This window comes from Magnolia sinica, chromosome 1 (genome assembly GCF_029962835.1).
Source record: "Magnolia sinica isolate HGM2019 chromosome 1, MsV1, whole genome shotgun sequence".
In the NCBI taxonomy this organism is placed as follows: domain Eukaryota; kingdom Viridiplantae; phylum Streptophyta; class Magnoliopsida; order Magnoliales; family Magnoliaceae; genus Magnolia; species Magnolia sinica.
The window spans coordinates 2,883,216-2,908,113 of NC_080573.1; the positions used below are offsets into that span (position 1 = coordinate 2,883,216).

At 38.4% G+C, this 24,898-nt stretch overlaps 1 protein-coding gene across 1 annotated transcript; it reads left to right on the forward strand.

Moving 5' to 3' along the window:
• The first annotated feature begins 484 nt into the window (after positions 1-484).
• LOC131236708 (external alternative NAD(P)H-ubiquinone oxidoreductase B2, mitochondrial-like) lies at positions 485-14,119 on the forward strand. The gene is made up of 10 exons (XM_058234082.1): positions 485-753; positions 4,859-5,135; positions 6,302-6,499; positions 6,742-6,992; positions 8,160-8,379; positions 8,554-8,658; positions 10,323-10,586; positions 10,765-10,886; positions 13,441-13,560; positions 14,021-14,119. The coding sequence occupies exons 1-10, from the start codon at positions 665-667 to the stop codon at positions 14,106-14,108; spliced, it is 1,734 nt and encodes a 577-aa protein (XP_058090065.1). The 5' UTR covers positions 485-664; the 3' UTR covers positions 14,109-14,119.
• The last annotated feature ends 10,779 nt before the right edge of the window (positions 14,120-24,898 follow it).

A 24,898-nucleotide genomic window follows, 5' to 3' on the forward strand; every position in this document is an offset into this window, starting at 1 on the left:
AAAATTCAACCATATAAACTCATAGAGTTAACCACACTTATATTTTTCTATTACCAATGGTTAAATATTAATTTATAAATATGTCCCATCTGATTATTATATGGGGAAAGTTTTGGAATTAAATGATCTACATGGTGGGACTAATCTATTGGAACGGTCGGATATGGAATACACTTAATATGTTGCAAGTTATCCACTGCAATAAAAATGATTAAATTGGATCAGACTGTAGCAATCATCCGATTAGTGCCTGAAAGAGGAAACTACTATAATTCAAAGTAAAAAAACAATGTATAATTTCACGGTACCCCACGAAATAACAGTCTAGATCGCCACATGCTTGCCACGTGCAATTGAGGAAGAGGAATGTATAGAAATTCTATACATCAGCCAATGCACAGTAGCGATCCTGAAAAGCCCAAGGACTCTTTGACTCTCACCACGTGCACCGTCATCAAACGGGTGGCGTGTCTAACTTCCCCCGTTGACAGGTCAGCGAAAAGTGAAAGCTGGGAAACGAATCTTCCATTTCCCCAACCTTCTCGGACTCTCTTTCTCTCTCGATACCAAAAACGGAAACCAACTTCTCTTGCTGTTTCATTTCTCTCAGATTCAGATCTACTCTCTCTCTCGCTCGCTCTCTGGATCTCAAAATCCTTCGAAAATGAGGTTTTTCTCTTTCTTTGAGCGATCTACTCGCGCTTTCCATCACTCTCCAACGTATTCTAAGTTGATCGTTCTCTTCACCGTCAGGTATTTTAATTCCTCCCCCCATTTTTTAGAAATTTTATGTTCTAAAAAGTTCTATTTGTTGGAATTCTATGACTTTGGGTAGCAGTCTGTTCTTGAAGAATTTAGTCGTAGATTTTATTTAATTATTTTTTTTCTTTTTTGCTTTGTCGAATTATCTATTATTTCTGTTGATTTTGTTTTGAAATGTGAAACTTGTTGGATCCAAGAGTAGCTAGAAGGGAATTATGGGGTGATGAGTCTCTTAGGAAATGTGGGGCCCACCTTTTCTGTATCAGTTCCGGTGATCTGATGGGTGTTGCCTCTGATCTATCCCGGTTATCTTGTGGGCCCCAACCTTATCAATGGGAATTTGTGGGGGAGGACCCGCCTAGCTCTGTTTCCGATCACGTACATGTGAGACCTATGGCTCGGTGATCCATGCCATTGATCTTGTGGGCCTGGCCATCATTTCTCATTGTATCCGGATGGATTATATGATGCCACTTAGTTCTGTATCTGAACCGTGGATCTGGTGGCTGCTGCTGCTGATCTTTCCTGTTTATATTCTGGGCCCCACCATGATGTCAGTCATGGGAATCTGCGTAGGGAGGAGCGTAGGGAGGAGCCACCAGGTTCTGTTTCTGATCAGGTGCATGTGGGGCCCATGGTCGGTGATCTTGACCGTTGATCTGGTGGGCCCGATCATCATTTCTTCCATGTAATTTTGTATTGGCATATGATGCCGATTCCAATTGGGCGTGCCGAGCTTGTGGTTTGGCATTAGACCATTGATCTGTTGGGCCCTGCTGCTGTATTGCTCATGGGGTTTTAAAATAGGAGGAGTTATTGAGATACCCTTTCTATTTGGTACGTGTAAGGCCCCTGTCTCATGACTCAGACTGGTAATCAGATGGGATCCATGGTGGATGGGGGATGCTGCAAAAATCCTCCAGATTGGAAGATCCTAGTCATTCAATGGTGGCTTACAAATAGATATTTGAGAAAATAATTGCAGAGACAGTCCCCAGGTCGGAATATCCTAATTGTTCAAATGGTGGCTTACGAATAGATATTTGAGAAAATAATTGCAGATACAGTCCACTTTCACCAGAAAAGAATACAATTGAGGAGCCACGATCTTCCAGTGTTGGAGAATTTTGCGGCATACCTGATGCACAGTGTTGCCAATTGGATCAACGGTCTGGATCCTTGAACCATGGACCGGGCATGTATAGAGTTGGGTGCTTGATGAGCTGCTAATTCACAATTGAATTCACATTTTGTTTCCTTTGTCTTATCTGTTGGATTCCCAATCATATTTTCAATAGAATCGTTTCTTGCTTAGGCGAGTTCCTACAGTGAGGGTTGATATGATTCTCAACCAGTGGACATTATGGCATCCTCCGGCCCTCCACCTGTACAAGTTTGGCCCTTAGTTTTGTGGTCTGGGCAGTTGATCTGATGGTCCCCACTTGGACCACTTGGATGGACCATGCCAAATGGTTTCCTGATGGGAGATACGTGGTTAAGAAGGAAAAAAGAAAGTGGAGATGGCCCATATTCAATTGAGAAAAGGCCCCAAGATTTGGATGTTTATGATCCTTTGATCCGGGAGATTTTCAGGGCATGGTCCATGTGGGGCCTCTCAGATCAATGGTCTTGGACGATTTGCATAACCTATATTTCCTTTGATTTGGATTTCCTTCTGATTGATTTAGTGATTAGTGGTTGATTGAGACACATGCAGTGGTGAAGGGAATGGATAGAAAAATACAGTATGTGGTGTGAACAGTGATACAAATTGAGGAGCTTTCCCATGGATGCCATAACTTGAATACTCGACTGATATTTTTGGAACTTTGTCTGTTCTCACTATTGACTGAGTGGTAAGGAAGAAATGGATCACCGTTCAACATAATGAGACTAAACATTCATTTGATCCTGTTTCTTGTTGAGATGAAGACTGAAGAATGCTAGGTGAGTAATCTGGGCCTTCTCAATTCCCAATAGTGACTTTGTTTTGGGTAAGAGATGATCCTTGTATTTGATATATATATATGTGTGTGTGTGTGTGTGTGTGCGCGCGCGCGCATGTCTTTATAGTAATAATCACTTACTCCAACATATCTCTATATCCGAGTAGAGGTCTGTCTATTTCAAGGCCAACCTTTGAACAGAGATGTTCCATCATCATCTTGAACATCAGATATTCCGTTTCTGTGCATTTATGATTTTGAATGGCATGTTTGGATACAAGGAATCTTGGATACAAGGAATCTAAGGTGCGGAAACGGAAATTTTAATGAGATTACCCAATGATTGTTTTGATTTTTACTGTAGAAAGTAGGATTCCAAAATTAGGGGTCTTGTGTGCCAAGGAACTACCACTATGGACGAGGGTAATGATTATTTAGAGAAATCCATGGTTTTCTGTCAATCTAGGGAACCCCAGCTATTGTCAAGGGAATCCAATTTCTTTTCTAGCTGCTTTATGCTGGAATGTTTGCTATTGTGAGATTCTGACTATCCCAGTTTCATTAGATAACAGTTACCTTGCTATTGTCAAGGGAATCCAATTTCTTTTCTAGCTGCTTTATTCTGGAATATTTGCTATCATGAGATCCTGACTATCCCAGTTTCATTAGATAACAGTCACCTTGTATTTTGTTCCGATAAGCTGCCACGGCGGAATACACAGTTTTGTCTATCCAAAGAACCCCAGCTATTGTCAAGGGAATCCAATTTCTTTTCTGGCTGCCTTGTTTTGGAATGTTTGCTGTTGTGAGATGCCGAATATCCTGAGTTCTGGTGACATAGGAAAAGCACGCTGATACACTTACCAAATTTGTGCCACGCTACAACCTTTGAATAATATACCTGTCCCCATTTCTCCGATTTCTTGACTTCACGGACCCACTGCTTTTCCCAATCCAATCATGTCATGATGAGTGGGGCTTAGACCTGGACAGTGTAAATTTCTGGGATGGCATCCTGTAATTGCAAGCGAAGTGGTTCTGAACTGGCCATGCCCATGAAGTTATAGACCGGTTGATTAGTTCAATTCAAAGTTTCTAGTTACTTGCATTGGAGATTTGGCACATTTAACTAAACCTTATCATAGACTTGTTGCTCTCATGTCTTTTCACACCATTTTCCCTTTCCATTCAGTTTTATGTTTTGATTTTGGTTTTTTTCCTATATTAAGAAATAGTTTTATTTTTTGGATTCATGTTGGAAGTTTTAGCATAAGTTTGACACCAGCTGGCAACCTGACACAACTCTCCTTTATCCGGGCTGGGGAGTGGGGACCAGCAATGAGAGCATAAAACTCCCACAGGCGCAATGTAATAGACTATTACATAGGTTGATTACAATCGGGCGCTATTACATACAATCAACAAGTTGATTACAAAAGGTAACACAATGAGGGAAAGTAGACTTAGATGGTCTGTTCATGTGCAATGGAGACGAAGAACTTCGCCAGTTAGGAATCAGTTGGTACCAGTTGAAGGCTCTAAAAAGGCAAGGGGAAGGCTCAAGAGGACTTGGTTGGAGGTAGTAAGAAACGATTTGATGACCTGTGGTCTAAAAGTTGGGTCCGGCTCCATGGCTCAGTGGTAGACAGGCTCAGGGGTATATTAACAATGAGAGCATGGGATCGAGTGCCCATGTGGTGTGGGTGTGGGTGTGTGGTGAGTGAGTGTGGTGTAGGTGCGAGAGAAGAAAAAAGTCATAGCCCTTTGTAGAGTGGAATGTTGGAAAAGGATTTAGGTAGCCGACCCGATTAGTTGGATTAGGCTTAGATGATGATGATGATGATGATATTAAGAAATAGTTTTCTGGTGAGAAATGGTTTTTTTTTTGGTATCTGTTATAGTGTATTCTCTCTCTCTCTCTCTCTCTCTCTCAATGCTTATAATTGGATCCCAGAAATTGAAACTGTCTCTTTCTTTTTCAGAATTAGTACTCATTTAGCCATTCCCCTCTTTTCAAGGCAACTTCCCTTTTCATCTATTTGTTTCATTTATACCCCAAATTTATAACTATATACAACATACTTTCTTTTACAGTTAAGCATCACATCTACTATATTATAGCTTGCACTCACTAAACCTGGTTATTGCAGTGGTGGGGGTCTTGTGGCATATTCAGAATCGAAATCGGACAATGGTGCTTACAATGTTGTATCATCTCAAGCAGACGCCAAAAAGAAGAAAGTGGTAGTTCTTGGAACAGGATGGGCAGGCACAAGCTTCTTGAAAAATCTCAATGGTTCCTTGTATGATGTCCAGGTGGTGTCACCTCGTAATTATTTTGCATTTACCCCTTTGTTACCCAGCGTCACATGTGGTACTGTGGAAGCACGTAGTATTGTTGAGCCGATACGTAAGATTATCAAAAAGGTAAGGACAATCGTAATAGGCATCACTAATATTACATGCTGTGTCTGTTAGGAATATGTATCCATTTGTACAAACTTCAGTGATGTTTTAGAAGTTAACCAAGGAACTATGTATCCTTGGTGAACTGCCAAGGAGCTAGTTCCTCACCTGAGTCCTTGGCTAACTTCTAAGGTGCTAGTTCCTCCTTGGTTAACTCTAACCAAGGTGGTAGTTCCTTCCTGAATCTTGATCTCTCCTGCTGTTTTCAGACCTCCTGCTCCTACCACTGACTAATTCCGATGACTCCATTTAGACCATTTATCTCAATATACTTCTCTTCTGCTATTTACTGTTCACCATTTCATCTTCTAGGTTTTTGGAATTTCCAATTCTAATCATTGAATAATTTTTTCCCTAAATTTTGTTAAATGCTATAGATACTTAAATTTCTTACTCCTGAATTTAAATTTCGTTGATCTATGCTTCCAAGATGATCTTGCCTTCTGAAATTTTTCTATAAGCAGCCACTCCCCACTCCTCTACGCAGATTCTGTCCCACTTCCTGTGACTAAATTCCTTTGTATATTTACTGTTAGGAATGGAAGGATGGTAGATAATATGCATCGTTAGAGGATTTACATTTAGTTTGAACTTTGAATCTATCCTCTGCAGAAATAAAGAAATTAGAAAGGAAAAATTGCCTTTGTATAGAAGGATAATAACTGACAGATAAATCGATATGACATGATATGGTACATGTGGCACCATCCTTTTGGTGATCCCTTTGTTCATATGGTGAATTCATTCCTTTGAGATTTCACAAAATCTACCCACCAAATGATCCTAACCATTAGATTGGGCTCCCAATCAATGTGTACCATTGGTTGTATTTTTCCATTTCATTGGATTGCTGGGAACATCTGGTAGAGGAGAGTTTCATAGCCCATCACATGATGGGGGGCCAATGGATCATTTGCTTATGTTAAGTGGGTCCCATCTGTACCATCACTGCGTCATAAAAGGAAACACCATTTCTCTTGATCTCGTATAGTCACTTTTATATTTTAGTTTCTTTCTTCATCAAGAGATGGTTTACTCTAGCCAATAAAAAAGGAAAAAAGGAAAAAGAGATGACTCACTCTAATTTCTAAAACAGTGTTATACTTCCTTTTCCATTCCTTTGGCAGAAAACTGGAAACATTGAATTCTGTGAAGCTGAATGTGTGAAGATTGACGCAGCAAACAAGAAAGTTCATTGTCGATCTACCCTTCCCGATGGGCGCAAAGAATTTCTTGTAGACTATGACTACTTAGTGATAGCAATGGGAGCCCAGGCAAACACATTCAACACTCCAGGTGTGCCAGAGCACTGCCATTTTTTGAAGGTAAGCTTTATTTTAATATGCTATAAGCATCCTGTCACTCTTTTTTCCTTTCTTCTTCTTCTTCTTTTTATTTATTTATTTATTTACGACAGCATCCTATGACTTCTTTATTGGATTTATCAAACAGTTGTTCATGTTCCAAATTGTCCTTAGATACCATTAATATTTGGGAGATTGGTAATAGAATTCAAGTTGATTCTTGCATGCCTACATATATTGTGAAAATAGTCATCTTAGTGCAGGAAGTAGAGGATGCTCAGAGGATCCGTAGGAGCGTGATTGATTGTTTTGAGAAGGCCAGCCTTCCAAATCTTAGCGATGAAGAGAGGAAGAAGATGCTTCATTTTGTAATTGTTGGAGGAGGGCCTACTGGCGTGGAATTTGCTGCAGAGTTGCATGACTTTGTATGTGAAGATTTAGAGAAGTTGTATCCAGACCTTCAAGACCTGGTGAAAATATATCTCATTGAAGCAGGCGATCAAATTTTGAACATGTAAGGAAGGGTACAATATTCTTACATCCATTTTCTTTCTAGCACTAGCATAGGGTATTTTTTCTGCAGGAGTATGTTACATGCCTAGTGCATCTTGAATATCTCATGAAGATGATTTGAATCTATCTTCTTGTAAATTATGACAAGGGATGCAAAATGGTATATAACTAAGATAATGACTTTGATATGTTCTATATATCTTTAACTAAGGGCTCATTTGGGAGCTTGAAAATGGAGGTAAATGAAATCCATTTTACAATTACACTCAAATCAAGAGTAAATGGAATCCTCAGTTGTGTTTGGTACCCTGTAGATGAAATGCACTAGAGTCCAAATATTATGTTTGGATGGGAGGAATTGGAATGCATTGGGATTCTCCAATAATTTCACAAGAACATATGTGACATCTCAAATCAGCTTTCATATCCCAAATTAATTTGCGTATGTGATATTTGACAAAATGATTGTAATAAGCCCATTGAAATATACATTTTGGCCAAAAAATGAGGAAATTCCGAGCCTTGGGTGGGCCACAAATGTAAGGATCATAAACAAGCAACTTTCCAATGTTTTTTTATCGGCCCATTTAGATGGCCAATGTTTGGACGGTTTGAATCATTCTATTGGTGTGATTTTAGTGATGCAACTGATAATTGGATTGTCTCGGAGTATCATTAGCATGCCACGTGTACGGTGGATTGGGAGCGTGGTGACACCTTTGTTTACTCGTGCAACTCTCCAAGGGAGCCAAAAGAGGCATTTCACACTAGTTACTCCCAAATCTCTCCCCTTCCTCAATATTTCAAATCAGCCCCATTTAATCCCAATTCCATTTATTAACATTTACTCCCATCTAAACACATCTCTTACCCCATTTACTCCCATTTACTCTCATCCAAATGACCCCAAGGGCAAAGTCTCTAGCTCCTTAAGCTACTTGGTTCTCATTTCGTGACTAGAGAGATTACTTTGTTTCTTGAATGAAATGATGTGGCATGAAATGATGATAGTTTGTCAGCTACTCTTTTTATCGAAAGAGTAGCTGACCAACCTATGTACTCATTTTTCCAAATGCACTCTTAGAGTTGAGTGGCCTGCCAGCATTTTCCAAAATTAACTTCACCTTCCAAAACATGTTCTTACACTTTTAGATGTATGCTTTTATAGGTTTGATAAAAGAATCAGTTCGTTTGCTGTAGAGAAGTTCGGAAGAGATGGTATTGATGTGAAAACAGGATATCAAGTTGTCAGTGTATCTGATAAGGCCATTACCATGAAAGTAAGACCATCTGGAGAGATTACATCTCTACCATATGGCATGGTTCTCTGGTCCACTGGTATTGGGACCCGCCCCGTCATAATGGATTTTATGAAGCAAATTGGCCAGGTTCCTTTCTTCCACATTCTTGTGTGACTTCCTAGTGTCTACTTTGAGGTTGGCTGGAGTTGTTTGCCTTTGGGTTATTCTTGTTTTCTCAACCAGTTATAATTTGGGTGTCGTTTTAAATGCCATAACATTTATTTGTTGAAATTTATAGTTTGTATTGATTCAAGCATGCAGATGAATAGGCGTGTTCTAGCAACTGATGAATGGCTGCGAGTCCTGGGATGCGATGATGTATATGCACTTGGTGACTGCGCCACGATCCAACAACGCAAAGTCATGGTATGCGTGCCTTTATCCTGTTGCATTGAATTCTGCAGATGATAGATGGAGCGGTAACAGGAATTTTTACGAGTTCACTGTATTTGAAATTGGTTTCTAATAGATATTCTGTTCATATCATTTACTGTTCTAATCATTCAATATAATAGCTTTTTAAGAACTGTCTGTTTGATCTTTCTGAAGCAAGATTTGCATGAGAAGTTACCATTTTAAATACAAGGTACAATGAACAGAAAGGGTTATGCGACATTTAACTTAGTTGCAGATTCAAATTGTACAGCAATGAATAAGATATGCTGCTGCTTACTGTACACCAATGAATAAGATATGCTTCTGCTTATTACAGTACTAAGTTGCACATGTTAGAGCTTGTTATCTCTAACCAGTGTTTGAAGTATCGGTATTGCTACAAGTTTCGCTAGTCAGGGATACGGAAACAATATCGAGATCGCTAATAATATCGTTGATAACTGGAACTGGGGGGAAACATGGGAAAAACGGTGGAATTTTCAGCGAAACTTCTGGAGATGCTAAAATGTACATATTTGCATATTTAGAAATATAAAAAATGCAAAAAGAATGCATATATAACAAGTTTCAATTTAATGGGGCCTTAAAAGCATATGTTGTTGTAAGAAATTAGTCCAACCATCCCATCCAACCTATTTAACCATCCAAACATCCATCGATATTGCAAAATATCTACAACACATGATATTTCATCAAGAAATCATCAACAATTGGAAAGGAAATGAAAGATTGTGGTCTCAATATCACGCATGTTGCGATATTGATAATATTGAGATATTATCAATATTATCAATGACAAATTGAACACTACATACAACCATATGCCCATGAATATTTTTTTTCTAATAAACAAAATTTTTATGATATCAATACGTTGGTGATATTATTGAAATATCGTCGATACACTTATGATACAAGCATTACCTAGAATTTACATAGTCGACAATATTGGCTATACATTGGCAATATTGATGCATCGGCAATACAAGCGACACCTAGAATTTACATAGTTGAAAATATTGGTGATTACATTAGCGATATTGATACGTTGGCAATACTTAGCGATACATTGCTAATACTTGAAATTTCTGATACTACCAGTGTTATCAATATCGCTACCTGTGTTATCGGTATCGCTGAGCTAGAGATAAAGATAATATTGGAGATATTTTGATAATATCGGAGATAATTTGAACACCGTCTCTAACAATACGTGTCAATTCCACATGAGAAATGTGACGTTTATTTAGAAAGGTCATCGCATGAATAATGCGAACACCCGTAAGAAGGTTACCACTATAGTGCTTTCCCGAGGTAGCCTTCCCTAAGAAATGGCTGCAGAGGTGCTTTTCATTTGCTGTTTTTTAATGCTACTATTTCTTTAAGTATTATTGATGTTGAGATAAGCTCATAGTTCTAGAGAATCAGCAAGCAATCATAATACTTGCAAGTTGCATCTTTTGGTGAAGTGGGTCATAAATCAGTGGAAGGTGAAACTACCTTACTGGTGCAAAATTGAACTTGTCCAATATCAAATCATTTCTTGTATTTGCTTGATGTAGTGTGACTTGGAAGTAATCACACTGTAGGTGAAACATGCTAATATTTTTTCATTTAATGCTGGTATTCTTTAGGAAGATATCTCCGCAATATTTAATCTTGCGGACAAAGACAAATCCGGTACTTTAACCATTGAAGAGCTCCAAGATGTCATCGATGATATCTGTTTGAGGTACCCTCAAGTGGAGCTTTACTTGAAGGCTAAGCAAATGCGCAATGCTGTGGATCTGTTGATTGAATACAAAGGAAAGGAAACCAAAGAAGTGGATATCGAAGGGTTCAAGATAGCACTTTCCCAAGTGGATTCCCAGATGAAGAATCTTCCTGCAACAGCTCAGGTGATTTTTTATCCACATTTTATTGAAGTTGTTATCTGTTTAGTGGAAACTGAAACTTGAAACTTCACATATCACTTCTGCATATGCTGAACAAAAGTTGCAAGTTTATAAAAAAAAATGGCGTCTTCTAAAGAACCATATCATTACATTTTCCTTCTTGCTTTGTCATTAAATATAGGTTGCTGCTCAAGAAGGTGCATATCTTGCCAAGTGCTTTAATAATATGGAAGAGAGCGAACATAACCCTGAAGGTCCTCCGCGGATCAGGGGATCAGGTCGCCACCGATTCCGTCCCTTTAGGTATATTCCACTTTTCTAAATGTCTTCAATTTATTGGTTGTCTTAATTGCAGTTGTTTCTCTAGTTTGACTGAGTCTTCATTTGATGGTTTCTTAATTTTCTCCTAAAATCATTGTCATGACGTCACCTCTTAAATCTTTTCAAAGTTCTAAATTCCTTTGGGCATCTCATTCTACATAGACTTCTGATGGAATCATCTTTTACTGTCATAAAGAAAATACTAGGTTGTTAAGCACAGTTATTTACATTACTTCATTTATTCCTAAATGACCCTTTACAATTTGTGCAATTTATATTTGGTGGTTTGATTATAATTAATTTCATCATCTATCCAAATTGGCCTACTCCATATATTTTGAATGTGATATCCTAGTTAAGTATTTATCATGAAAATTCTCCAAATCTCTTTAGGGTGCTAGTTGAGGTTGAAAACTTGCTAATATCCCGTTTAATGAATCAAAAGAAAGCCCCACATAAGTTTTTATACCGTGAGGTTTGGTTTCCCCACATGCAACCCTATAATTGCAGCCATACATGCCAACCTTGCATGTATGCAGCACATCTGAGCTGTGTATCAGGTTGGACCCACTGTATTGATGATCTGACAAAAAATTCAGCTGTTCAAAAATTAGGTAGGGGACACGTGTATGCTTACATGCATGACCTGCCTGATATCTTAAAAAACTTGGAGGCCGTCTATTGCTTTTGTACATGTGAGATATACCTGATAGTTCAACAGCCTGACTTTTCTAGCCAAACTATGCACATGATAGGTGTCCCTCCTTTTCACTAGCTTGGATGTCCTCCAGGTGCAGGGTTGACATGTGCAGCTTCATGTGGAGATATGTGCGGAGTGGCATGGGTCTAACACCGATTTATTTCCAAATTTACCTACACCCATTAGACTGAAAGATGATCCATATTTACTTATTCAATTATCTATTTCAACTTGGTCACAACATGGACCATCACTGCTTTTTTCGCGATCTTTTATTAGTTGGCCACTGATCAAAGGGTTAGGACTGTCAATTCTAAGAGACTCTTGGGCACCTTTCAGATCAATGGCCTGAATCACTGAACCATAGGACTCATGTGTACAGAGTCCTGTGATATACATTTGGCAGGGCTTATATCTATTAATTCCACTGTATCTATTGGGTGTTTGGTGTAAGATTCTTCAATCCCGCAGTTCCTGATGTCAAAAGAAAACATCATGATCCCGGTGTGGGTCCCAAAAACAATATGTTGAATTTTACACTCTGCATTACCTCTGACATCCATTTTTTTCATGTTTTTTTTCCCCACAAGTCTGTAAAATTTTCAACCATTTCCAGGTAACACATCAAAATCATTGCTAGAACTGTTTTTGTACAAGTCTACTATTTAGGATGCTGGTTCTGCTTTGAAATATTGTGATTCCTAGACAATCTCTGTTCATATAAAGTTTATTTCCTACTTCTGACTCTAGCTTCCTGCATTTTGGGAAAAGATCTGGAAAGACAATTCCGGAGATGTAACTCAAAGAGCCATGTTCCATTACTTGGAGAACTTGCGGGGATTTAAGCTGTAAAGATCATCTGACCTGGATCAAGGGCATGAACACTATCATTCTGGATTTGGCTGTGTTGGATGGACAAGTGAATCAAATTGCAAAGATTCATTTTAATCAAGAGAAAATCACAAAATTTATGGTGTTTCATAGTATTCTTAATGAGGAAACATCCTTTGAACTGTATTTTTGTTTGTTGCAAGTCGAACTTGAAACCAACATAATTGCAATTCAGACCACCAATCCTCATATGAATTCCAAGGAAATTACATGTTTGATTATTTGCACTTCCTTAGACCGATAGCTGCAATTCAATTCATTGTTACATCCAAGTGTTCAGTTTGCAATTTTATCTGCCCGAAGTTATGAAGTCGAAACTTCAGTGGCTGTCATGTAATCATAAGATCAGATGCATACAGAATAGAGGTGCAACTAGGGCAGGTTGGGTTGGGTTGAGGGTCAACCCGAGCCCAACCCGACCTCTAGAGGACCCAGTGCGACCTGAGGTGCCCAACCCGAACCCAATCTGAAGTCCTTTATACCCGACCCAACCCAAAGACATGTGATTATTCCCAACCCAGCCTAACCCCATCCGAATTTGCTCAACATGAACCCAACCTGAATTCAAATCCGGTTGGAGTTTCCAACCTGCGGACCTTGAGAACCAGACCCGAACTTGGCTTGGGTCAATCAGGTTCGGTTGGACCTGAACCCAAGTTGCAGTGTGTTGCTCAATGGAGGCCCAGTAAGATATAGAACTCAATGGAATTTCCAATTTAAAATGTCCAATGACTAAATTACCCTTTTAGAATGAGTGAATAATGCATAAAACTTTCTAAGTCACAGGAAAGAAAAAGAGTGGATTACTTCACAGTTATTAATAAAAAAAAATTATTTAAGTGGATAAGAGCTGTGGTCATATTTTCACAATGTACCATGTGAAATTTCATTCCATGGTGTTCCTTTTCTTGTCTCTTACGAGTTTCTGATGACCGTTGATCTCAGATACAAGCATCTTGGGCAATTTGCTCCACTGGGAGGGGAGCAGACGGCTGCACAACTTCCTGGTGATTGGATCTCTATAGGCCACAGCAGCCAGTGGCTCTGGTATTCTGTCTATGCAAGGTATCCTCCTATTGCTGAACATGAACACATGGCGTTTTCTATTTCTTGTGCTGAAATGTGCATGAGTGATGATTGTGCATGATATCATATCAAATGGGTTAGGCTCTTTTGGGTGCTTATTTCTAGATTGTTGAACATTTGTATTCATTCACTATATTTTCAGCATTGATTGTGCATGAGTTGTATAACTGCTGAATACAGTCCATGCGTGCAAGATCCATGATGTCATCAAGTAGGTCCCACCATGTAGATAAGCTGACCAATCTCTGGCCGGTCTGCTCATCTCCCACGCATCTGCCCCCTCCCAATGATTCCTTGAGGGGCAGAGCATCTACCTGGCGGGGCATACAGGATGAGCACTTGCATCGGCATCTGTCATGTGTGGACCAGGAGTCCTAGAGGCTCCCATGTGCATGTGGCTGTCACCAATTCTAATTGCCTGATTGTTCTTTGACATCAGCAAGCAAGTCAGCTGGCGCACAAGAATATTGGTGATAAGCAACTGGACCTGGCGATTCATATTTGGAAGGGATTCGAGTGGTATCTGAGGCAACACCCCCTCCACAGAAATTTTTTTCCCACATACAGTTTTGGTGTATGTTATTGTTTCCTTCTCTTATCCTTCTTTCCACATCGGGGTGTTGGAAATGATCATTTGCCATGATCAACAGAGCTTCTACGATCTTTATTTTTTTCATGCGCAGTTCCTTTATTCATTCTTCATATGGAGAGTAAATCTTAACAGTCTGTCTGATACATTAATGATTAATATAACTATATTTCTGTTGAACTTCTACAGCAAAATCAGAAAATTTTGAATAGACACTGTTGAAACCGTGAGTCTTGGGATTAGAAGATTTGGAAGTTGAATAAAGAATGTTAGTGGCTCATTTGGTCACCGCTTCAGAATTTTTATTATATTTAGAATCTGTTGTCCCATTTTGATAGGTAATAATTTACTCAATTCTACATAGATGGATGTTTGGCTCTCTGGCTTAAAGATTGGAATTTTGAAGTTTTTATTTTTTTCGTGGTTTTTATTGATTTTTTTTTTTTTTTTTTTTTTAAATTTACTCAATTCTACATAGATGCTATTCTATTTATTTTTTAAATAGTCTGTTTACAGGGAAACAAATTACAGTAAAGCCTTTATAGGCAAATGTAGGTATCCAAACATCTCCTGCAATTCTATTACCTGTCACTCCTTTACAACTTAAAGGATTTACTAGTATCCAAAAGACCCCTTACTAAACAGGCTGATGATTCTAAGCCTGAGTCCAACCCATGACCAATTCTTTTGACCCTTCCCACTTATAATTCATTAAAGCCCAACCTGGTCCAACCAACTCAAGCCATTTAATTGTGAATGGGGTTGGGCTTGATTTACCTGACCCAACCCATCTCGATCCAATTGTGTGGTCTAAGGATGAAATATGCAAAGCTAGGCTATACACAACTTAGCTGTGGTAGTGGATAAATAACTACATAAAATATTCACCTATATTTTTCTTATTTTGTTTTTGGTTTTGGTTAGGTCCTGGTCAGGGCATATGTGAAGACATACATAAAAATTCATATGTACTTTAATTATTTGTTTCAGCTTTTGGTTAGGGTTGGTCTGTGCAACCCATTTATTTAAAGGAGGATGCCATCAAATAAGTTACTTTCTCAACTTAACAGCAGTAGATAAGTGACTTATTTCAGATAAGTAAGTTTGGTTTATGAATAGTCATAAGTACATGTTTATTTAAGAGAATATAATTGCTTCAGTTAATTTTTTTAGCTTTTCTACTTTTCATAAGTTGCTGAAGAGAGGGATCGGGAGAGATAAAAGAGAGGAGAAGCTGATAAGTAGTTGTTTGCCAAATATACTTATCTTCTTAATAAGTAGAAACTAAGATAAGCTACTTGTGGAATAAGTAGCTTATCTTATGCAACTTATGATCCAAACGCCCCCTTTTAGTCCTACGGTTGTACCCACCTCAAAAATGGGATTGGTTTAGTTGACTGGCAGGCTGACCTAGCTAATTTCTCCGAGCGGATTAGGTGAGACCCCATACTCACCCAAGATGGTGCGGCCCTTACCTTGGGGCCCACCTTGATGTATATATTCTACATCCACTCTGTCCATCCATTATTCCAGACCATTTTAGTGTATAATTCTAAAAATGAAGCATCCAATTATCAGGGAGACCATATCATAGGAAATAATGGTGATTGATCATTAATGGGCCACAAAATTTTTGGATCAAGCTTGTATTTGTTTTTTCCCTTCATCGAGGCTTATGTGACCTTATCAACAGATTGGATGGCAAATAAACACTAGCGAAACATTAAGTTGTGCCCTAGGAAGTTTTTAATGGTAGTGTTCATTCACCATTGTTTCCTATGATATGGTACACCTGATAATTGAATCTACCTCATTTTTTTTTTTTGCGATAATTCCCTAAAATGATCTGGAAAAACATATGGACGGCGTAGATGCAGAATGCATACATCAAGGTGGGCCCCACAGTAAGGGCTGCGCTGTCTTGTGTGAGTCTGGGGTCTCACCTAACCCTCTACCCTTAGTCCCACCACAAATGGTAAACTTAGGAGGTGTTTGGTAAATGAGTAATAATTACTTACCATTGTAATTATAGCCAATCTCCAATGTAGAAGTCGACAACTAGCTTGTTTGAATGTTTTGAGTTGCAAGGAGGGGAAAAGGTTATAGAAAGTATAGTGCACAAAAACTGTGGGGCCTACTAGCTACTCATCTGTTCTACCAAATCATTTTAGGACATGAGCCTAAGATTGAGACAGATCCGAAGCTCAAGTGGACCACACTACAAGAAACATTGGTAATTGAACGCCTACAGTTGAAAACTTCATAATGGCCATGGAAATTTTGGATTATATTTGTGATTTACCTTTATATTTATCTGTGGACCCTAGGGAAGGAGAAGCTTTCAACGGTGGACAGTTTCAGGACCACTGTTTTCCTGTGGTGTGGTCCACTTGAACTTAGATTCTGCCTCATTCTGGGCTCATGCCTTAAAATGAGCTGGCGGAATAGATGGATGGCCTGGATAGGACATAGATTATGTTAGGACCCCCATATTTTACTCGTCACTCAAACAGGCCATTTCCATTCGTGCCATCCTCAAAAGGAGGTGAAATTACCAACCTCTTTTCCTCTCTTCAAAATGGATGATAAAAATTATTATTGTGCGTTTACAACTGTCTACGTGTATTTCATAACCATCCTTGGATAAGAATTGGCCGTTCCATATTTATTAAATTAGCAAAGGTCCGATTAGTGATCATGACCCGGCCCTTCCAGGTGGGGCCCTCCTTTAGCTGCTGATCCCTCAAAAAAGTTACTTTGATGATGATCCTAGGCATGTAGTCAATGGTAGAAAATTGACAGTCCATATTAGTTACTACAAAAAAACAAAAAAAAAAAAAAACAAAAGAAGTCACTTTGTATGGGTGATATGGACTGCCTATCATGTGGGACCTACCTTCAATTGTCTATCCGTCTCAAAAGTCACTTCGTATTAATGGATAACAGAGTGACGGTCCATTTTATTATATTAGAGAATTACTAGTGATCTGAATCATGCATCATGTGGGGCCAACGATTTGATTGTTGATCCCTCTTAGGTCATTTTGACTTGATGATCTTTACCGTTTGATCATTGAATAGAGGAAATAGATGGTTCACATATATTCTAATAGAAAAGTTCTATGCAGTTATCCACACCATCCATCATGTGCCCCACATCTGTTTGTCAACCCCTCATAAAAAGACAATTCAATCGGCTGATACAGTCCATTCAATGGATAGAAAAATGGACGGTTTGGGTGAGTAAAATAGCCTGATCATTGATCTGGACCGTCTATCATGTGGAACTCAGCTTTGATTCTAGATGCCTCTTAAAAGTTATTTTTATCTAATGTTACTAAGCAGATAATTAATGAATGGTTCATATTTGTAATACAAGAAAAGGTCTTAATTAGCACTAATATAGCTTTACGATCATAGTGGGTCTTGATACCCCGTGAGAAATACACTTTGATTGGATGATCCTAACCATAGCTAGCAATGTCTAAAAAATGGGCAATTATTGTAATGAGATCTCATGAATGATTTTGATTGTGCATCATGTGGGGTGGGGTTCACCTATGATTGCCTATTCATCTGGAAATTTATTTTGATTGGATGATCCTAACCATCCAATAAATGTCTAAGGAAAATAATAGTAATATTGATTATAGTGCATGTCTGATTAAGGACTTGGACCATCCATCATGGGGGAGCTCTATCTTCTTTTTTTTTGTTGCACATCCCTTTAGAAGTTACTTTAATCATATGATCCTAACCATCCTATTTATGGTTAAGAAATGGACGCTCCTAAGTTGACTGTATTACATACAATGTGCTGCAATATAATACATTGGGACTTTATCCATTTGAATATGATGCTTTTAATCTTGACCGTTTGTGTGGTAGGGCTTCTCTTGGATAGGGGTTGCATGATATCGAGGAGCACTAGAGCCCATGTGCTGTACATATGGGTATGATGACTTTCATCATCCATATATTCGTTACTATCGTAAATAAGATACTCTTCCTTAATCATGCTTGAAAGTCAGAGTTGAATGCCAGCCATTGAAAATTTTATTTTCATTGTTTTAAATTCATACACAGATGGATTCCAATCACTCAATCAGCTTAAGTTTCTTACAACCACTCATATAACTTTACAACATGGACCCTTCAAATCAGATTAATCAGCATTTGGAGTGTAGTGGGTAACAGGTTAGATATTTAGGGGCTTTTTGCCTTTTCAATTATAGATGTAAATGAGTGTAAATGAATAAGGACTTTTGAGCGTGTTTGAATGAGAGGGAACACTAGGGGTGTACATCGAGTCGAGCTAGGCCTTAGCTTGACTCGGCTCGGCCACTAGTTGACCTCAGCTCGAACTCGGCTCGGCTTGGTCTTCGAGCCTGATTGGCCAGCTCGGGTCAATTAGGTCAGCAACTCGGGTCCGTTCGAGCCAAGATCGAGTCAAGTTCGCCATTGCAGCATTTCCACAAACACCTGAACTGTGCCTTCAAAATCCCAGTATTTGTAAAACAAAAACAATGGTTTTATAGATATTTTATCAAACACCTTCTAAGCAACATAAAAACCAAGAAAAAAAGGGTATTTGTTTCATGTATATATACGTGCCTTGCTACCAGCCACACTTCGTTGAGTCATTTCATCAAACACTTGGTGAACAACATCAATAGCAAAGTAACTGAGTCACCGAACTGGTTCGATCCGAGTTTGATTCGAGCTGGATTCAATCCAAGTCGAGTCGAGTCGAGCTGGGGCTAGCTCGAACTCATTTTCGAGCTCAAAAAATCAGCTCGAACTCAGCGTCGAACCGAGCTTTTTCAAGTCGAGTCGAGTGAGCTAACTGAGCTAGCTCGGTTCGTGTACACCCCTAGGGAACACCTATCTAATTTTGTAGAGGGAATAACATCAAATGCATGAATTCAGATGAAGATTTGTACCTGTAAATTTTGTGGGTCCCACCGTGTGTGTATGAGATCTATGTTGCCCATCAGTTTATCATATTATTATATTATTTTAGGGCAGATTGTAAGCTTAAGTAGACCACATCACAGGAAATATTGAGGATAATGCTTCCTAGTTCAAAATTGAAACCGTCCTGTGACTTCTAGGGATGTACATTCGTTGTCTAACCTGTTCGTAATGTCACACAAACATGCATAAAGGAAACGCACATACCCACTTGATCCAAAACTTTTGTGACTTGGCAAGAAGTCTTCAACGTTGAGTGTTCAATTCCCATAGTTTCTTATGGTGCGATCCACTTGAGCTTTGGTTTTATCTTATTTTTGAGTTGAAGCCCTAAATTGATCTGGCAAAATAGATGGATAGCATGATAAGATATATACATTAGTGTGGCCCCAAAAATTTTTTACTTGCTAATACTCAAAGAATGTATAATAGAGAATTTGAGGCTTTGCAAATAAGCTCTTTGTCAACATCATATTGAAACTGCTACTATAATTATAAGTGTAAATAATGATTACTTGTTTATTGTGATTTACCATAGTAAATTAAAAAAGAATAAAAAAAAAAAAAAACAATTCTTTGAAAATAATGAATAAAAAGAAAAAAGAATAAAGGTAAATTATATGCATTTATTAAACATTTATTTGAAGATTATTTATTTTACAATTTATCATAATAATATAGAAAGAAATGGATGATAATTACAAATTACTTTACTTGTCTTCTAACAGCAATTGTATTCGACTATCTACTTTCATAATTTATTCATAATAAAATTATAATGAAAATATTTTTACATTACTTCAATATTAATTCATCACCAAAATAAATTAATATTTTTATTCAGATGGGAGATTTTTATAGTAATACCATTAAAAAGTTAATATTATAAAATTCTTCAATTATCTCTCAAATACATTTGCATTTGTAATTGACCAATAATCTTCGTGTTTAACTTGGTAATGATAAGATTGTAATGACCATAAACAGGGGTGTACACAAACCGAGCTAGCTTGGTTAGCTCGCTGGACTCAACTCGAAAAAGCTCGAGGACTGAGACAAGCTAAGTTCGAGCTGAGGTCATTTAGTGATCGAGCCGAGTCGAGCTAATGCCAGTTCGACTCGATGTACACCCCTAACCATACATTCCTTTCACATTATCAAGATAATTGACAAAACAAACAAGCTTGAGAATTAATTTTACATAAGATATTATAAATAATTAATTAAATAAAAACTCTAACAATTTTGTATAATTCTAAATAAATAAATAAATTTAAAGGCAACGCCAAACGAATCAATAGTATGCAATGGATGATATATGATCAGCGTGATTTTCAAAATATGCTCTGGCATTTGTTTTGTTAGTGTTATAAAAGATTATTTTCCACATCTATCATTTGCACTATATATTCCCAGCCGTTAATTCCTGGCCACTGTGATCTTGTGAACCAAGGAAAACTAATACGTGATTTGATTGGAATATTCATGAAACTATTGGTACGTAGCATGAGTCATGCATATGGCCCACGTGATCCCGTATATTGGATGATCAAAATCTATGGACTGCATTATTTGTTTTTGCCGATGAACAAGATTGGAAATGCATGTACCTCGATCCAAACCGTCCAAATGATGGAACCCACTTTAGATGGAGCACGTAGCAATTGGACGGTCGCAAGCTTGTATTTTTAATTGACTTTTATTTGTTGAAGTTGGACCATGGACTATTCTCAATATCATCATCCTTTTGATTGCTACAAATCACTGCAGTTTCATTGCTTAATGGGCCCTAACACTTGGACGGCCTGGATACACACGTGTGCCACGTGTAGAGCGACTCCTTGCGTGTAGAATGTCTGTGCGTGCGTGGATTGGCTTTCTCTGCCAGCGAAGCAAATAGCTCCACGAGAAGATAAGGGATCCTTGTCTTGATCAACAGTCGTGATTGTGTGTGACGACGAGATTTGTCTTGAACCGTTATTATTCCATCTGCGTATCAAGAGAGAATCCGATGTCCTTTGGATGAGTGAGACAATATCAAGGACTAGGATTGCGTAGTTGACGTGGCAAAGTTATGAGAGCCCCACCATGATGTATGTGATGTATCTGCACCGTCCATTCAATTTTTACAGATTATTTCAAGGCATGAGATAAAAAATTATGCAGATCCAACGCTAAAGTGGACCACATCACAGAAACCAGTGGGGACACTATCGATCACCGTTGAAAACTTTCTAGGGCCCACATGATGTTTACTTGCCATCAAAGATGTTCTTAAGGTCTCACAGACATAGATGAAGGACAAAAACAAATATCAGCTTGATCCAAAACTTCCGTGCCCCAAAAAAGCTTTGAATGGTAACCGTTCAGTCCCAACTCTTTCCTATGGTGTGGTCCACATGAGCTTTGAATTTTCCTCATTTTTTGGATCATATCATAAAATGATATGGAAAAATGGATGGACGGTGTGGATATAAAACATACATCATGGTGGTGACATAGAACTATGCCAAGTCAACACAGTACCGACCTCATTGCTGTGTTCTACATTACGCGTCCGAGTCCCAATCTAATGGGTCTGTTCCCGATGGATGACACGTAGCAGTTGTGACGGTAGATCCTGATCATTCATACCGTGGCTTCTTACCAAGGATGACATTTGGTTGAATATGACGCCCAATAAACGATCCATGCAAGTATGCGTCCATTTTCATCTGAACCATCCATTTTCAGACCACAATCCACATGGATGACCTTGCAATCAGTTTCTCCTATTGGATCTATTGGATCCATTTTGATCAGGACCATCCATTTTCAGATCATCCATATAGATAGGATTCTTCGGTGTGATTTTCCACGTGGCCACTCCTCGTTCTTGAAAATTCCTCGGGGGATTTTCTAATTGTGAGGATTAGCTTCGGATATTCTCTATCCAAATATCTGAAAAATCCAGAAAAATAATAACTTATATTCTAAATTAATAAACATAAGTAGTTACGGATGCAGATTGCGTCCGAACCCTTGTACGACAATAAGCCGTCCGGCTAGAGGCTAGAGCTCTTATGGAGATCTCCTTTATGCATCTGTTTATCCAATATCCACACCGTCCATACATTTTCTCCGATCATTTTAACATGTTAGCCCGAAAATGAAGCAGATACAAAGCTCACGTGGACCACACCAGAGATGACTCTTGCATTTAATGCTTTGTGCATTGATGCAACCCAAGATCGCTATTTGGTGTGGTCCAATTTAGCGTTGGATCTGCTTAATTTTTGTTCTTATACTTTAAAATGATATGAGACAATGGATGGACAGTTTGGATAAACAGATACATCAAGGTCGACCCCACAGGAGCTTTAGTTGGACAGTTAATTATTCGACTGGGGTTCAGACGCAATCCGCATGCGGTCATTACATAAAAGAAATGCTCAGTGCTCACGAAGCACTATGATTTAGTGCTAGTGCATCTTGTTGCATTGGATTTAAGATTATCCAAACCATTGATCCAGACCGTTCATTAACTTGAACTATGATTTCATGGTCAACCATCCAAGCCTGAAATTTATCTAACAAATACTAACCATTCAATTAATGGTCTTTAATATAAATGGTCAAAAATATTTATACAAAATATGTCCAATCAGCAATTTGATCGATTTATTTATTATCATGGATTGCTTATCATTGTCAAGGCTCGCTTTTCTAAGGCAACTCTAACCAATCCACGTAGCTTGGAAAGAGAATGGGCTATAGAGATTAAGGCAAGGTCAATGTTGGATTAGATCATTCATTATGATTTTTGCATGATAACTTTGAAAATGTGCCCTTGATTTAATGAATAGTTCATATTAATTGATTAGATATTCGTTAAACAAAACTATTGCAACTAATGGCACTGCAACTCTTATGATACTTAAATAATATAAGAAGCGTTATTCAAATTCTTTTAGACAATTTACATAATTTAATGAAAAAATAATATGTACACTTGTCATATGTGAGTATGCAGTTATAATAATTTTATTATACTTGAATTAATTAAACTTTGATATAATATTTATTAACGTTGAGATTTTAAATATCACGTTCAACTTATATTTACACCATTATTTCTTAAGGTATGCGAGACTCTAAAATTTAGATCTTTTTCATTTTTAAGCTCATGCACTAAAATAACATGCGAAAAAATAAATGGATGGCATTACATACATAAAGGTGGCCCCTAGTAAGGGCAACAACTTCTTGGGTGAGGCTGGACTCTATCTAATTCGCTACTCATCATTAAAAGCATCGAGCCAAGGGTAGTAAAAGTCTCGTGCACTTATGTACTCGTTTCTTATGTGAGTAGTCATTAGAACCAATAAGCAGAATATCTTCAAACCTTGGGTATGTGAAAAGGGTTCTGCGATCCATACTGTTGATCAGATAGGTTGAGACATAAGTGGCATTTCTATGAAAAAAAAAAATCCAAAATGAAAAGATCTTAGCCTTGTAATCCATACCGAATTGCATTTTGTTCTTATCATCTATTTGAAGGCTAACAATTGAATGGTTACTGTTGATGCAATTTCCCAACGGACCTTCCTTGGACCCTCGTTCACCTGCACACAAGAGATAGAAGAACAAAGGAGACCCTGGCTAATGCAGGGGACCCTCTGATGCTTAAGTCAGGACCTGCGTCTTTGTAGGAAATGATCTTAAGGAAAAAAGTCACCAGTTGTGTATAATAATGTGCATCAATGTACCTTTTACCGTCTACGGACTTTCTTAAATAATCGAGAGGGAAGATCACACAGGTGAAAAATCTTCTCTATTTAGGAGGAAAATCATACTACCGAAGATCTTCCTCGTTGGAGATCTTTGATTCGTCGGGGATCTCTCTTAGATCAAGGGTGTCCGAGATCTTTGGGATCATCTTATTCTCCGGGATCTTTGGGGAAAGATCTCTAGGAGGGATCCTTGGACCGTTAGACTTGAATAAGACCAAACGGTAGTCGGAAACCGATAAGCTCTTCCAACCTTTGGGTAAGAGCGGATGGATAAGGGGGATGATGCTCCTAAGGTAGACTGGACCGACCTATGAGTAGGTCGGGCTATGGTCGAGTCAACCTATGGCTGTACCAACCTATGGGTAGGTCGGGCTATGATCGAGCCAACCTATGACTGGACCAACGTATGAATAGGTCGGGCTATGGTTGAGCCGACCTGTGACTGGACCAACCTATGAGTAGGTCGAGCTATGGTCGAGCTGACCTGTGACTGGACCAACCTATGAGTAGGTCGGGCCATGGCCGAGCCGACCTATAACTAGACCAACTTGTGAGTAGGTCAGGCTATGGTCGAGCCGACCTGTGACTAGACCAATCTATGAGTAAGTCGGGCTATGGTCGAGTGTGTCCATTTCTGTAGGGGCCACCTTTTTTTAATTTATTCTATATCCACGCCATCCATCCATTCTGACGGTTCATTTTATGGCATGATTATAAAAATAAAGTAGATCAAAATCTCATGTGAACCATACCTTAGAAAACAGTGATGATTGACCATTAACAACTTATAATAGGTCACAAATTTTCTAGATCAAGAAAATAAACATTATTCCTTTTATCCATTTTTATTTTTTTTTTGACCTTATCAACATGTTGGATGGAAAAATAAACAGTATGGAAATATTATAGCAGGCCCTTGAATATTTTTAACGGTGGAACATTAAATCACTACTTTTTCCAATATTTTGGTCCACCTCGGATT